Source organism: Vipera ursinii, assembly GCF_947247035.1.
Source record: "Vipera ursinii genome assembly, chromosome: 4".
NCBI classification, from domain to species: Eukaryota; Metazoa; Chordata; class Lepidosauria; order Squamata; family Viperidae; genus Vipera; species Vipera ursinii.
The window spans coordinates 88,307,863-88,323,092 of NC_139514.1; the positions used below are offsets into that span (position 1 = coordinate 88,307,863).

Here is a 15,230-nt window from a genome sequence, read left to right on the forward strand (position 1 = left end):
CGGGGGAACCTTTACCTTTATGTGCAAGTTAATGCATAATCAAAGAGAGCAGGACTTTGATTCTGTAGTCATGTTAGTCATCCTGCCTCTTAGACTCTCTTTCCTTGCAGAGACTCCTGCTACAGTAAGGAGACTGATAGTCCTCCAATACACAAAATAATTTGTGCCTCACTTCTGATGCAACTTTCACCGCTGTTTGGAAAAAAATCATCTGAAGTGTATGCATTTGATAGCTGAAATCACTTTAGCTTGGAATGATTGGCTAAATTAAAAGAGCATAATAATTAAGAATTATGTTAAGAATAATTAACAAATATATCAACAGCTTCCTTACTTTTCAGTTGCCTCTGCATGTGAACTATGCAAAATTACTTTAAAATTGAGAGTAAGGAGTGTTTGATAGATTTTGCCCCATTTTCAACAACTCTTCTTTTGAATGGTGAACATTAGGGCGATGCTTGGAAAAAACACTCAAATCAAGTATTTACAGTTCAATTTTATGCAAGGTAACCATGGAGCATCTGCCCTAACATTCACAAATTGCTTTGACATTTGAATGCAAAAGCAATTTGTCATCTCTACTAAAGACCTATCTGGATTTTAAAAAGCAAAAGAAAACACTAAGCCAGGTTTGTATATACATGTTGATTACTTCACTGCTCATCCACACTTACAAATGTTCATGAGATACCACAAGAGAGAAAATTCATACTACCATATATTAAGATAATATGGTTTTGCAATCATTTGCAAATCAAGACAGAGAAATCAAATGGGGATGTGTCTCAGGTGAACTAATGTCTAATTTAGGATAAATATCTTTCTGGCAAATAAATTGCATTGGTTTTTCAGTTACTAATTAAAAGTTTTTTTTTTCAAGAAGTAGAATAGGATTCAACAATAACAAAAATGGACAATAAAATTAATAAGCATCAAAGGTAAATCAAAGTACCTGGCTGGAGGATATGTGGGACTGTCATTGTGACATGCAGAACCACATAAATATTATTCCTTGTCTGAGTGGCCTTGTGAATGAAGCCTAGCAGAGGCTTGTAGTGAACTATGCTAACTTGTACAATTGTCTTCTTTGCAGAGGTTTGCCATACTGAGATGTTCCAATTGATTAGAGATGGTCATTATTACAGGATATAAAATGAATTTTGGTTTGGATTGTTTTAGAATTCATTAAGAAGTTTTTTTTTCCTGTTTCAGAGGTTTATTTATTGGGGCAAGAATTTCCTGTGAGCCAGTAAAGCATTTTGAGTTTGTAGTCCCAACAACTGAAAGGCTTGGTATGTTGAAAAAACTAAACACACACATAGCAACTCTTCTTTATGGGTTACTGATTCTGGAAACAAAGCAGAAACGATGAAAAATAATGTAATCCAAGCAAATGGTTATTGGGTAAGCCTTCATCCTTGTTATGTGGGAGGCAAATGCTGTGGGAATGCCAACTTAGTCTAGTGGTTAAGCCACCTGGCTAGAAAACAGGAGACTGTGAATTCTAGTTCTGCCTTAGCCATGAAAGCCGGTTGGGTGACTCTGAGCCAGTTGCTATCTCTCAACTGCTAAGCTTGTAAGTCACCCTGAGAAGGGCGGGATGTAAATGGAATTAAAATTTAAAAAAATACTCAACTCACCTTACAAGGTTGTTGTTGTTGTGTAGAAAATAGGAGGAGGAAGGTATATTGGATATACCTTGAGTTATTTCTAAAAATAATAAAGGTGCTGTATGAGTGCTAGGATGGTCTTAGCTACAACTTTCTGATAAGCTGCCAAGCAGGCATAGTATATCAGTTATGGCATGCTGCAGTTCTAAAATTTATTTTACTTATTTGCTTATAGCCTGCTTTATTGTTCTTACAAATAACTCAGAATGGCAAACATAACACACCTTCCTTCTATTTTTCCTTTAACAACCTTGTGAGGTGAGTTGAGCTGAGAGAGAGTGATTGGCCCAGCTGGCTTTTATGGCTAAAAGCTGATTCAGAGTTGTCCACAATTGCTACTAGTCATTGCCACATACCTATGCTACAAAAGGGTTGATGGTTGATCAGACTTCCTGTTCTGTGCTTTGCTGTTTGAGGCCCCTAACCATAATGTTAAAATTCACAGATGTATAAAAGGAATGCCTATGCCACCCTCCCCAAACAACAGATGCATATGTTCCCCTCAAGTGCAGTGCCGGAGAAGTCGGCTTGAGCCTTAAGGTAGGACTAGAACTCTCTGTTTCCTGCTTTCTAGCCTAGTGCCTTAAGCACTAGACCTAAATGAACAGATGAATTGTCAAAGAGCAGCATTTTTTGAATCGCCTGATTTTGAGAGGCAATTTTCTATTGATGCATAACTGCATTTTAAAGAGCAGTTGCTTAAATTCTTCGCAGATCTTCTGAAATAATGGATTCCCTGAGAATCTTCTTGTTCTGTGTGAAGGAATCAGGATTTGAATACAGTGGTCTTCCTGAGCATGTAGCTTCGTGCAGTATGGTATCAGACGGCGGAACCAGAGCAGATTGGTTGTTGGATGAATAGAGTACAAGAAAATGGCAATAGATTTAGGGAACCAACTCAGTTTAGAACTTTACTAGCAGCAGTGAAGCGTCTAATTGTGCTCTCATTTGACCATAGAGATACAGTAGGTCTGATGGAACTTTTGTGTGAACTCAGGATCCTATTACAGAAATTAAGCCACCTTTCAACAAATGTGATACAAAATCAATGTGTACACTAAGTGTAGGGAAGGTTACATAATGCCTATGGGGTGTTTTCCAATCCAACATGCATGAAGTATTGATACTTATGCTTTTTACTTTCTTACTGGGGGAGGGGGAAGTGCTTTAAAGATAGATATTGACTCCTAACAGTTTGTCATATTTTCTTGAATTTCAAACATTTGTTTGAATATTTTATCCAGTTTTCTAGATCTGAAAGTCCCTGAAGAAAAGTTCTTGGCAGTGGCTTCCTTATTGTCTCTGTTCAGAAATGCAACAACTTATACTGTACAGTATGCTATGATCTGTCAACCATTGCTGAAAATCTGTTCTACAGACAGACATGCTGAGAGGGACTCACTTTTGTTTAGAGTAGTGCAGCAAATACAATGGGAAAATGGCAGCAGCTGGGCAGAAGACTATGGTGGCCTTGCCTTTCTGATACTAGTATTTGGCTTAGAATGGCATGGAACAAGACATCTTCAGACATGTTCTTTGCCTTTAATGCGACTACCCAATTCACCACCGCTGCTCATACATCCTTGCCAGTTTCACTCAGGATATTAATGGCTACAGTGCTGGTCCTTATGATTGCCATTGGATTCTTAGGCAATACTATTGTCTGCTTGATTGTTTACCAGAAGCCAGCCATGCATTCAGCAATAAATCTGCTTTTAGCTACACTGGCTTTCTCTGACATTATGTTGTCTTTAGTCTGCATGCCATTTACTGCTGTCAGTATTATTACAGTAAACTGGAATTTTGGAGCTCACTTCTGTCGCATATCTGCTATGCTTTACTGTTTTTTTTGTCTTGGAAGGCATCACAAAACTTGTAATCATTAGTGTGGATCGATTCCTCATCATTGTCCAGCACCAAGACAAGCTGAACCCTCGTCATGCCAAAACCGTGATAGCTGTTTCATGGGTATTCTCGTTCTGTATCTCTTTCCCTTCCGTTGTCAGGTGGACATTTGTGGAAGTGCCAAGCAGGGCTCCCCAGTGTGACCTTGGATACAGTGAGTTCCCTGCAGACCAAGCTTATGCAGTGATGCTGCTTGGGGCCACTTTCTTTATCCCTTTTGGCATTATGTTGTATTCTAACCTTTGCATCCTAAACACTGTCCGTCAGAACACAGTCCGGATCCACAACCACACTGAGAACATCTGCCTCAGCCAGGTGAGCAGGCTAAGTCTAGTGGGACTGCAAAAGCCTCACCACATTAACGTAGATATGAGCTTCAAAACTAGGGCATTCACTACCATCTTTATTCTGTTTGTTGGCTTTTCCCTATGCTGGCTTCCTCACACAGTCTTTAGCCTGATTATCAGTCTTCAGACAACGCTTCTATTACAGCCCTTCTTTCTATATAACTAGCACTTACATACTGTGGCTGAGTTACCTCAAGTCTGTTTTCAACACCATCATCTACTGCTGGAGGATCAATTCCATGAGGCCTAGCTGGAGTTCATGCCAAAAACATTTAAAATCTTTCCTCAAGTGCCTGGAGGGACAAAACGGAGAATAAGGCCAAGTACAATATATACCTGCAGTTATGCTGTATCCAAAGCTGGAATGAATGAATTCAAGTTGTGGTTTAATGAACTCTAGGTAGTTCATCCTGATTAAAAAAAAATCCTGGGTGAGTGGTTAGTTCTGAAATTAGAAATATTTCTTAATACTGCCTTTAATACTGTTAATACTGTCCACAGTACTGTTGTATGTATTAGGTATGCATCATATTTGAGGTTTGTCCATGTTTCAAGTTGAATTATAGCATATTATTATGCTACATTATCCTAATCTTACCCTCAGAATAAGAGAAAGTGTGGTTTTATCAAATATACTGCCAATAATAACACTGTCTTTGTAATTGTATTTTCTTCCAGTTAAAAGAATAAACATTAACATGCCTGCTTTTTAAAATTTCAGTGTCTAACCTTTCTATCAAATTGGGTTGTCTTGCAAAAATAAGTATCAAACTGCAACCTGATCTTACAGAGAGAGCCGTTTTTGCACAAGTACATTTTGACATTTTACAACTGAAGTTAGTTTAGCTCTCTAGGTCTATCTTTTAAATAATGGAAGAGAATTAGGGTTCAGATTATAAAACATGGATGATTTAACCTTCCTCCCTGCTGGTGATGACCTATAAAGCCCTAAATGGCGAGGGCCCAGAATATTTGAGGGAACACCTGCTGCCAGCATCAAGTTCCCTTCGTCCAGTGCGCTCCCACAGGGAGGGTCTCCTCAGGGTGCCGCCGGTTAAAGACTGCCGGCGGGTAACACCCAGGGGGAGGGCCTTCTCAGTGGGTGCGCCTGCCCTGTGGAACCAGCTGCCTGCGGAGCTTAGGACTGCCCCCACCCTCCGTTCTTTCCGCCGGGACCTGAAGACCTGGCTCTTCGAGCTCTCTGGCCCAGGCTGAGAATATTTTTAATTTTAACTGGGTTTTAATTTTCTCAGGGTTCTATTTAATCTCTCTTAATTTGTTTTAACGTTTGTATTGACTGTTTTTTAAATGCCCTGTAAACCGCCCTGAGTCCTTCGGGAAAGGGCGGTATATAAATCTAAATAAAATAAATAAAATAAAAATAAAATACAGTCCTTACCAAAATTGCTTCTCCTTGAACACAAAACCCATAGAAAATTCCCTCAAATAAATATTGTGGTCATCAAGATTGTAACAGAAGGAAATCAAATAAATCCCTTTTACCTACACATATGCAGAACAGTTCTGATTGTAATTGTTTTGATTTCAAAGGAAAATATGCAACAACCATGACGCAGTTATTAAATTATTAAACAGTGTTTAATACATGTACTCCCTGAGACATGACAGGTCACTTAACGACCTTTTGAAGTTACAACAGACCCTGAAACTACATACTGTACTATCCTGTTTCAAAGTTACAAACAGCTGCAACACTCCTGCCGTCATTCACTCTTAGGACTGACCATGGGGATGCTGCAGCGCCTCTCCACCTCTTCCCTCATCCTACTCTGACAGGCCTGTTCCCCTGCCTCCTGGAGGGAGCCAATGTTTTCAGCGCACTCCGACAATATGTGTCAGAAATGGCAGCTGCTTTCAGAGCTTTCTGCCCTGATTGGCAGGCCATCGGGAGAATACAAACCTGGCTTTGCTAGGCTTTGGGAAACCAGATCAGGCACACTAAGGTAACATCTTCAGGACAAGCTTACCAAAACCTTTCCTTTGCTTAGCCCCCTCCCTCCCCCAGAAACCCACATTTCCTCAGGAAAGGTGGGGGGGAAAGCTGGCACTCCCTTTTAAAAACCTCGCTTGCTAAATTCACTGCATGCCTGGAAAAGGGTGGCAAAAATTTCTAAGTTACTGCCCTTGACTCCAAGCTAAAGAGTAAGCAAAGAAAATCTTTTTTGTAGCATGCCTGGAACAGCTGAAAACATCTGAAACAGGGCTTTTCAACCTTTTCACCCATTGTACCATTTTTAGGATATGGCAACATCCGAGTACCACCAGTCACCTAGCAAGGTGTCAAAAACTTGATGACCAAGAAAAGAAAAAGAAAAAAGTGATGAAGTACAGGTAGTCCTCGACCTACAACAGTTCACTTAGTGACTGTTTGAGTGCCCCCCCCCAAGCCACAGATGAGCAAGACGCCTGCCCGCCCGGTGGCGCTCTTCCTCCTGTCCGAGGTTTTCATTGTTGTGAGCATTTCTGTTGAGGATTGGCAGTGGGGGTGGGGTGGGGGATGTTTGGCTTTTATTTCCCCTGTCTGCTGGGTGGTTGCAGCAGGTTTTGGTCACTTCACATGACCCTGGGACACTGTGACTGCCATAAATATGAATGAGTTGCCAAGCATCTGAACGTAAATCACAAGACCCTGGAGATGCTGCAACATTCCAGCTGATCGGTGCTTCTCCTGGGCTCAGAAGCGCCAGGATCAGCGCCGAGCTCCAGCTGGAGCCTGGCACTGATCCTGGTGCTTCCGCTGAGTTCTGACAGCCCTGCAGCTCCAGCCATCTCTCGCTCAGGCTTGTGTGGTGCTGCCACCCATTCAGCTCATTCCTCTCCCCCGCTACCACTTTTCTAGGATGGTTGCGTACCACCTGTCAGGTGCCAATACACCACAGGTGGTACCCATACCACTGGTTGAAAAGCCCTGCTCTAAAACACAAATGCAACAAATGGCTACAGCAGAAGCTGGGTCTTAAAGGCAGTCAGGCAGCAAAAAGCTTGGAAACCTGAAATCTATTTCCAAATTTAGCAAATAAGGTATTTAAAAGGGATAGAGATTGGAGGACAGGGGCCTGAGTTTAGTTTCACCATCTAATGCGGGGTAGGGTAGGGAAAGATTAATAAGTTTGTCCCTCCCAGGTTGTTGTTTTTTCCTTGTGCTGCATCTTCACAAGGATAGATTTTTTTATACATATTCATGTTATTATCCAAATTAGGTAACATCCCAATCCAATTGGATTTAGTTTAATTGAAGTAGATGGCAACTGTTGTCTAGAAAACTACACAGACTTATGCATGTTGTTACAAGGAATCAAGAAGGACTTGAAGGGACAAGTATATACGTTAAATAATATCTTTCCTTAAACCAAAGTGATTAGTAACTTGAAGAGTCCTTGTTGCTCTCTGAGCTTGTTTTCTTGCAGACATTTCATTACCCTGATGATGTTACCTAATTTGGATAATAAAATGTCTGCAAGAAAACAAGCTGGGAGAGCACCAAGGACCCCTCATGTCAACCTTAAGCTATAAATATTATCCTTTAGTAGTTATTAGTAACTGTTAGCCCTAGAAGCTGTATGAGAGTATAGCTGGTGAGCTGCTTGCTAATATACATTAATAAGCATGCAGATAATACGAAGTTTATTCTTCCAACCTTTTAGTGGTAGGGTGCTCATTTTCTAGACTTAATAACCGTAATGTTCAATAGGTATGAAAATCAAAGTATCTGATTTCTATTTCTATCATCTATGGTTTCTGCTACAATGGCCTTTTAAGAAGTCAATCGTAAATGCAGATGGCCTAAAACATCTGGCATGTAGCTGAGGGGCCAGTTTCCTGTTCTGCTTTAAACACCTACCCAGTTTCATCAAACAACTTGCCAGTTTCTTTGTATATGTGCCTAAGACAGCTATGAACAGCAGAGATGCTATTGTGTGCGTTCATTTAAATAATTCTATTAAGCTGAAAAATTGAAGGAGCTGAACAGAAGAGATTCATTCTAAGACTTTCATGTGGTATAGAAAATATGAAGCTAGAGTGGAGAAACCTATACATTTAAGCAATAAAGCAAAAGTTATGTTCAGAGCTTGAAAAAAAATCTTATCTTTAACCACCTGAACACTCTTTTCCTTTCTTCCCTATTAAGAGAATGGACTTCCTTGCTACACTGTGAAGTGTGTGAGAAACTCTCCACCTTAAAAGAGATGTGGGTTTCTAAAAGAAAGCTTTCCATTTGCTGAGCTTTCTGTAAACTTTATCCTATTCTTGTCAGCAAAACTTGCTAAAAGACAACCTTGCTTTCAGTTGAAATGGGCTCCCAAGAATATGTAGAAAAGCCTGTTCCAAGTTTTAATAAAATAAAGCTGTAATTCATAAGCTAACCCAAGAACACAATGCCTCCCTCTTTAACTTGAGTAGTAACACTGAACTGGAGAAGCAGGTATGAGTTTGGGGTATGAGAGAGAAAGAGAAGGGGAAATATAAATGAAAAAGCAACTTCACATCATCATCATTTTTGATTTTGTACTTTTAAACTTACTTGCATATGTATTCAGAGTTGGTTCTGACTGGATGGGCATATAAACTCTGCAGATTAAAAATGCAGAAGGTATTATAGAAACCTGGCAAGTTTCAAAGAGTTTGGCACACTGTTTCAGAATCCATGAAGTAGTTTATTAACTGTTACCAAGCATGCTCAGCACCTTTAGAAGTCACCTGTTGATTTGATTTTTTCCCATTTTGTTATCCCTTAGAATGAAAGTTTTCACGTCATTCCTGCAAAGGAGAGGCACTGGTTTCTTTGCTTGCAGGAAAGCTTAACAATGGCTCTTTGTAATGATAGGTACAGACTCTTAAACAAAAGAAAAAACACTACCCAGGAATCGCTGATTAGTTATGTTGGTTCTAGAGAATGTTGAGATATAAAAACCTTTTCATTCAACAGTATTTACATAACAATTGCATGGTAAATAAATAAGTCATTACAATTACTACAGTCTGTTCCACCAGACCTTCCCCCAATCCCAAACGTTATATGCTTCCCACACATTTTGCCTTATTCCTAAGGTTGGAAATAGTGAGTCAGTGGTCTTTGCATTGTCTTGCCTTGCTCATAACTAATGCAGGAATTACTAAGAGTTCAGTGCTTCCATCAGTTTGTAATAGGTGAACATACAAGGCAGAAAAAGGAGGAGAACAAAGGCTCAAAAGTGCTTCAAATATTAACCGTATTGAGAGCACAGAATGTGATGCTGTCATTTCAAGACCAGTCGATAACAAAGTTCAGTGCAAATTTTAATTAAAAAAAAAAGTTCTTCCATGCTGAACCACTCACCGTTCCTGTGAGGAAAGGATCCATTCTACATAAAGCCCTGTAATTTCTTGTGCCGTTATTTTTTAAAAAGTCCAGTGGCTATGTTTCACATTGAGCTTGTTCCTTCCCATCAAAGGCCAAGCCAGCCTCTTCTTCTTGATTTGTTCTTTTTCCAGCAGATTCTCTTCTGTGACTCCCAGGTATCCAACACTAGCACAGCCGCTGACCCAATTCATTTCATGTCCGTCCACTGGAGCTGGATAAATGATGGTTTGTGTTGGAATTCATAAGCCTCTTTGTAGCACAGTGTGTGTGGACCACAGTGTCATTGGGATACCGGACAAAGGCAGGTTCACTGAAAGGTTTCTGGCACACCTGGCAGAGTTTTTTGTCAGAGAGAAGGATTGGGCCTTCTCTTAGTTTCACCTAAAAGCAGCAACAACAAGAGAAACATCTGTAAGGTTGTTCGAATTTTGTTTTTGCAAAAGCCACTATTGGTGAGATATGAAGTTGACTACAGGAGGTTGAATGACCATTTTCTTACACCAGCTTCCTGCATTCATCGAGATATAATTCTAACATTCCTTTAGGGTAATCATAAGACTTAATGGGAATGATCGCAATAGATCTTTGGCAGCATCCTGGGAGTGAGAGGAGGAGACTTTGTATCGTTCTGAAAAGGCTTCTTTCAAGGATTGGTTGGATTCTTGGAAAGCTTGGGAACCTAATTGCAGTGGAAGGGAGAAGCAAAGAAAAATCAAGAAAGGTAGACCCACCCACCCACTCCTGCTCACACTTCTTTAATACAGATGTAGCACAGGAAGAAGAGAGAGGAATCATAAATAAGTTATCCTGTACATATGAACCACAAAAATTACTGTGTGTTGGTCTATGATGAATTAAAAAGGAGAAATTTGCAAGCAAAAATCCCTGTTGATTAAACCCTATAAACTTACCTTTTCATGCTTGTAAATAAGATTCTCAGCTTTTGTTAAGCTCAGTGCAATCTCAGCCATTCTTTGTGAATGGAGACTTTCCCTCATTGCACCCATCAGAAACGAGGAGAGAAGCTGTATGGACCAGCTAGCAGGAATAAGCTGCAAAACCCATGCAGCATCAAATTCAGCTGCACGATTGTTCAGGAGGTCAACGGCTGCCATATTCAGCTCATGGTTGGGTGTGCTGGAATTGAAATATGTTGAGAGCAGCATATGAAAAAGCTTCTGTCTGTAGGGAAGGCCCTTGCTCTCGGAATTCCATAGGCAGTAGTCCTCAGCGGCTGAGAAGTCCTTCAGTTCATGGACCAGAATGTGCAGAGCTTTTTCATGCTCTTCTAACTTTCCATACAGTATTGCACACTCAGCATGAAGATCTGTACCAGCAATTTTATCTGCCAAATGCAAATTTAAATATAAGCTTTACGAAAAGAAATTTCTCTTGGGTTGGCCTAAAATACATTTCATATCCAGATATTTTATCTCCCTCTCATTCTGCCTCCATAGATGCACAACTCAAGATGCTTTTATATCTAGTGAAATTAATCACAGTCCATGAAATCTACAATCAATCTGTGAACTTTTAAGCTGATATAAGACTCTTGATTATTTTACACAGTAAGAAGTCAACTGAAAAATACATTCAGACCAAGATACCTACTAGAGTTTTGACCCATTGTGACCTCTTATAAAGCAAAAATGGAGGTGAATTCACATAGTTTTGTTCTAAAGATATGTGCAAAACATTACACATATAATATACATATAATTGTAGGGCATCTTGATTAGTCATCAGAAAAAACTCATAACACGAGTTAAAATAATATTTTTATCAGCCTTTTCAGTAGTACACAAACAAAATTATAGTCTACTTGCATTCTAAAGATTATTTCTTTAATCTGAATACAGGCTGATAATCTAAGAGATAATGGATCCTGACAGCAGTCATATTCACATGTCAGTGACTGCTCTTCTGTAGGATGATTCTTAGATGAGTTCAAAATATTACTAATATGCAACACCTTAAAATATTATAACAGCAGTTTAAATTAAGTAATCAGCATGAACAGTATCTCTCTTACAATCTTGGTGACATGGAAGTAAGCAAAAGGTTTATTATTACAATCTGCCTAACAATAAACTTCACCCAAACCTTTGCTACTTATAAATAAAAAATTTTAGGGTATGGAGAATTCTTCCAGGCATATTTTCCCAACTTGATCACAAATAATACTGGAAAAATGTAGGATTTCTTACAAATAAGGCCCAATGCTGAAGAACTATCTACTCTATTTAATTTGAATCAACTGTTAAATCTTTTCTGATATAATAGGCAAATGGAGAACAACCTGTTTCTCTTCTAATTACACAGCTGTGTCACTTCTTTGGAAACCAACCATACATTTTAGAAATGATTTTTTCAACCATATTAGTGCTTCTTACATGGTTATCCCCCAAAATGGCAAACAGAGACATTGACTGATAACTTTAACCTCAAAGTTTGTTCTACCTGGGAGAATAAAGCTGTCCAATTCCCAAATGTTATAAACTCCACAGATCCTTAAAACATGTAATAGCTCAAATGACACCCCCATTACACCTTCAGGGAAAGATTAGTTAAAATGGCAACACAGAATCTCGATTTCATTTCAATTAAGGTTTAATACAAGCTATTAACATTCATCTCGGAGCAGTATTCAAGTATTCTAGCTCTAATTAATGGAACCATGTTTAATGGAACAATGAATATACTCATCCTTTTCCCCTAAAAATTAAGTATTGTCCGTTTGCTAAATTTCTCAGTATCAAATATTGTGGCAATGTATTCTATGTTTTCTAATAATTAAATGAACTGCTTCATATTGCATTTTAGAAGGGTTCAGATTTCAGTTTGTTGGATCAATTCTGAGTTATCCTGAAGCCTAAACTGACCATAAAGCAATAAAAATTGGTCTCAATACAAGACCTTAAATATAATCCCACAATAACATAACTTCACATCACATTGTGCCTTTCTTGGCATCATACCTTTGAGCCTCTACAATACATTTCAAACTGTAGATTCAAAAGTCTTCTAAAAGCAATCAGTTCTTATTTCTGGCAAAAGCAAACTATTTCTTGGCAGTCCACCAGACAAGAGAAACAAAAGATTAAAAATGTGTGTGTGTGTGTGTTTGTGTGTGTGTGTGAGGGGGCGGGGAGGGAGACATGGAGAAATAGTCTCAAACTTTTTGGAGTCTGGCAATACACATCAGCTCTGCCCAACACTGGACTCAAATGCAATAAATTAAACCCTGAAAACAATACATTTCTTGATAGAAAAAAGCTTGTGATAAATATAGTTTGAAGTGTCTTACCTAAAATGAAATGAACTCGGTAAAGGTCAGATCTCTGCAGAAGACTGCGTAGTTTTGTCTGCATTTTGGTCAGCTTTTCCTGCCTCTCAGCACCCAGTGACTTCAGCTGGAGCACATCATTGAGGTAAAGCACTGCTAGATGGGTGTGGTATTTTTCCTTCTGTGAAAATCAAAGTAACCAAACCAACATCAGAGCAGTTTTCATACACCATTTTTATCAAGTATTTCAATAAAACTCATATAAAGTATTAAGACGATGTCAAAAGCTTCTATTTCTTAGGTGTGTTAAAAGTATAACATACAAACAACGAAGTCATAGTCAAAGTAATTCCGGGAGAGCAACATTTTAATTTCTAAAGCTGCCCAAATATATACTTCTGAGATTAGAGGGAAATTAAAGATTAAGTCAAAATATTTATTTCATATCTGTGCTGCAGTCGAGGACCCAAGTACAGTATTAGACACAGCTGAGAAGGATGTCTATTTTTCTGGCATTTCAGTTAGTTCTTTTTACACTTGAACTATAGCAACTAACAGAGGAAATAATGTAAAAATAATTCTTTGTTTTTAGTTTATCAAATGTACATAAGTACAAAAACTTGTATGTGTATAAAATGTGAATGTTATGCCATTCCCACCATTCACTTTTACAACATCTAATTTCATTGGCAGTTCTATGTAGAATTTGAATAAACAAGGGGTGATGACAGACGGTTCAACTCCCAAGTTACCCTACAGAAGAGAATTAGACAAGTATGCTGAATTCACTAAAACACAAAATGTAAATGCACAAGTACAGCTTGGAACACTCAGGCAAACACATTTATATAGTCCCTTTCAAAGCATTAATATTCTACAGAAGTCCTCACCCAAACTTACTTTTATTCTTTTTTCTAGAACTAAGTATTCCAAGTATTTTACTAGTGACACTGGATATTTTTTAAGGCATTTGATGACATCATCTGGGTTAAAGCTGTTTTTCTCTTGGTCTTCCACAGGCCTTTTAGTGAAAATGTATACACCAACCTAAAACAATATAACATTTAGAAATTCCAGAATTGTACACGAGACAGTTCATAGACCAGTTTCTGAAACGGTTTACTTTTTTCTTGCTTTATTCACACACATTTGGAAAAATAATAATAATAATAATTATTATTATTATAATAATAATAATTATTATTATTATTAAAGGGACCTTGGAGATCATCTAGTCCAACTCCCTGCTCAGGCAGGAAACCCTATACCATTTCAGACAAGTGGCTGTCCAGTCTCTTCTTAAAAACTTCCAGTGTTGGAGCATTCACCGCTTCTCGAGGTAGGTTGTTCCACTGGTTAATTGTTCTAACTGTCAGGAAATTTCTCCTTAGTTCTAGGTTGCTTCCCTCTTTAGTTGTTTCTATCCATTGCTTCTTGTCCTGCCTTCAGGTGCTTTGGAAAATAGCTTGATTCCCTCTTTTTTGTGGCAGCCTGAGATATTGGAACACTGCTATCATGTCACCCCTTGCCCTTCTCTTCATTAAACTAGACATACTCAATTCCAGCAACCGTTCCTTATATGTTTTAGCCTCCTATCCCCTAATCATCTTTGTTGCTCTCCTCTTTACTCTTTCTAGAGTCTCAACATCTTCTTTACATCGTTGTCACCAAACCTGGATGCAGTATTCCAAGTGTGGCCTTACCAAAGCATTGTAAAGTGATATTAAAACTTCACATGATCTTGATGCTATCCCTCTGTTAATGCAGCCTAGCACTGTGTTGGCTTTCTTGGCAGCTGCAGCACAATGCTGGCTCATATTTAAGTGATTGTCCACTAGGACTCCGAGATCCCTCTCACAGTTATTACTATTAAGCAAGGTACCACCTATACCTGTGCATTTGGATTTTCTTGCCTAAATGTAGAACCTTACTTTTTTACCATTGAATTTACATTTGCTATATATGTTTTTGACACTGTCAAAGTTAGACATTGTATTACAACTGAATGCAGTGTTTGAAAAATCAAAACAAAACCTAACATATTTTGCACTTCCCCAAAATACTGCATTTTCTAGGTATTAAATTCTATGCTCCAAATCAAGGAAAATAAACCCTGAGAAACAGTGCCTTAAAAACAAGAGGAACAACAAAAATGAAGGTTCATGTTAGACCTACAGCCTGGTACCTACAACTATAATTGCATCTGAATGATAGTTTGATACTTGCTTCATAAACACCGTGACTTTTGCTTGGGAGTTACGATACTGGAATAACAAAGGGACAGAATGAAAGATTTTATGAATAAAACTCAATGTATAGGTCTAAATAATCTAGACAAGATATCCAAGCAACAGCAATTTTTAAAACTTTTCCCCAAAGGATTTAGCTACATACCTCCTCGTTATGCTCCAAGATCCATTCTGCATACTTCCACACCAATTCATGGTCAGAACAGGAGGTTAGGAAGTCTACAATATAGTCATAAAGGTCTGTACGTGTAGAATCCTGAATTTCCCCATTGACTATCTGTATCCATAACTAAAGTAAAGAAACAGAAGTTTCACTTCAATCTTTAAAAAGGACAAATGCTTTTTTTCTTAGGTTCTAGGCCAGGGGTGTCAAACTTGCAACATCACGTGACGTGTCACGATGTATTGCGA

General features: G+C 38.6%; 2 protein-coding genes across 8 annotated transcripts in view; one reads left to right on the forward strand and one right to left on the reverse strand.

The window, feature by feature from the left end:
- Nucleotides 1–630: 630 nt before the first annotated feature.
- The window catches only part of TGFBRAP1 (transforming growth factor beta receptor associated protein 1), a 37,611-nt gene continuing 23,011 nt past the window's right edge, over nucleotides 631–15,230 (reverse strand). For 3 of the 7 annotated variants that reach the window (XM_083362987.1, XM_083362989.1, XM_083362988.1), the window contains exons 9-13: nucleotides 14,965–15,108; nucleotides 13,471–13,617; nucleotides 12,592–12,751; nucleotides 10,196–10,629; nucleotides 8,551–9,665 (exon numbers count right to left, since the gene is read on the reverse strand). In XM_083362987.1, coding sequence (XP_083219113.1) covers nucleotides 9,477–9,665; nucleotides 10,196–10,629; nucleotides 12,592–12,751; nucleotides 13,471–13,617; nucleotides 14,965–15,108 — 1,074 coding nt within the window. In that variant the 3' untranslated portion in view covers nucleotides 8,551–9,476. Of the gene's footprint in view, nucleotides 1,349–2,312; nucleotides 2,474–4,113; nucleotides 4,216–8,465; nucleotides 8,513–8,550; nucleotides 9,964–10,195; nucleotides 10,630–12,591; nucleotides 12,752–13,470; nucleotides 13,618–14,964; nucleotides 15,109–15,230 lie in introns of those variants that run through there. The other 4 variants (XR_014492571.1, XR_014492572.1, XR_014492570.1 and 1 more) reach the window with 4 other exon arrangements.
- On the forward strand, nucleotides 1,345–4,627 carry GPR45 (G protein-coupled receptor 45). The gene is given in 5 exon segments (XM_083363009.1): nucleotides 1,345–2,210; nucleotides 2,915–3,514; nucleotides 3,516–4,034; nucleotides 4,036–4,168; nucleotides 4,171–4,627. Coding segments are annotated over 4 exon segments (1,218 nt in total). The 5' UTR covers nucleotides 1,345–2,210; nucleotides 2,915–3,100; the 3' UTR covers nucleotides 4,323–4,627.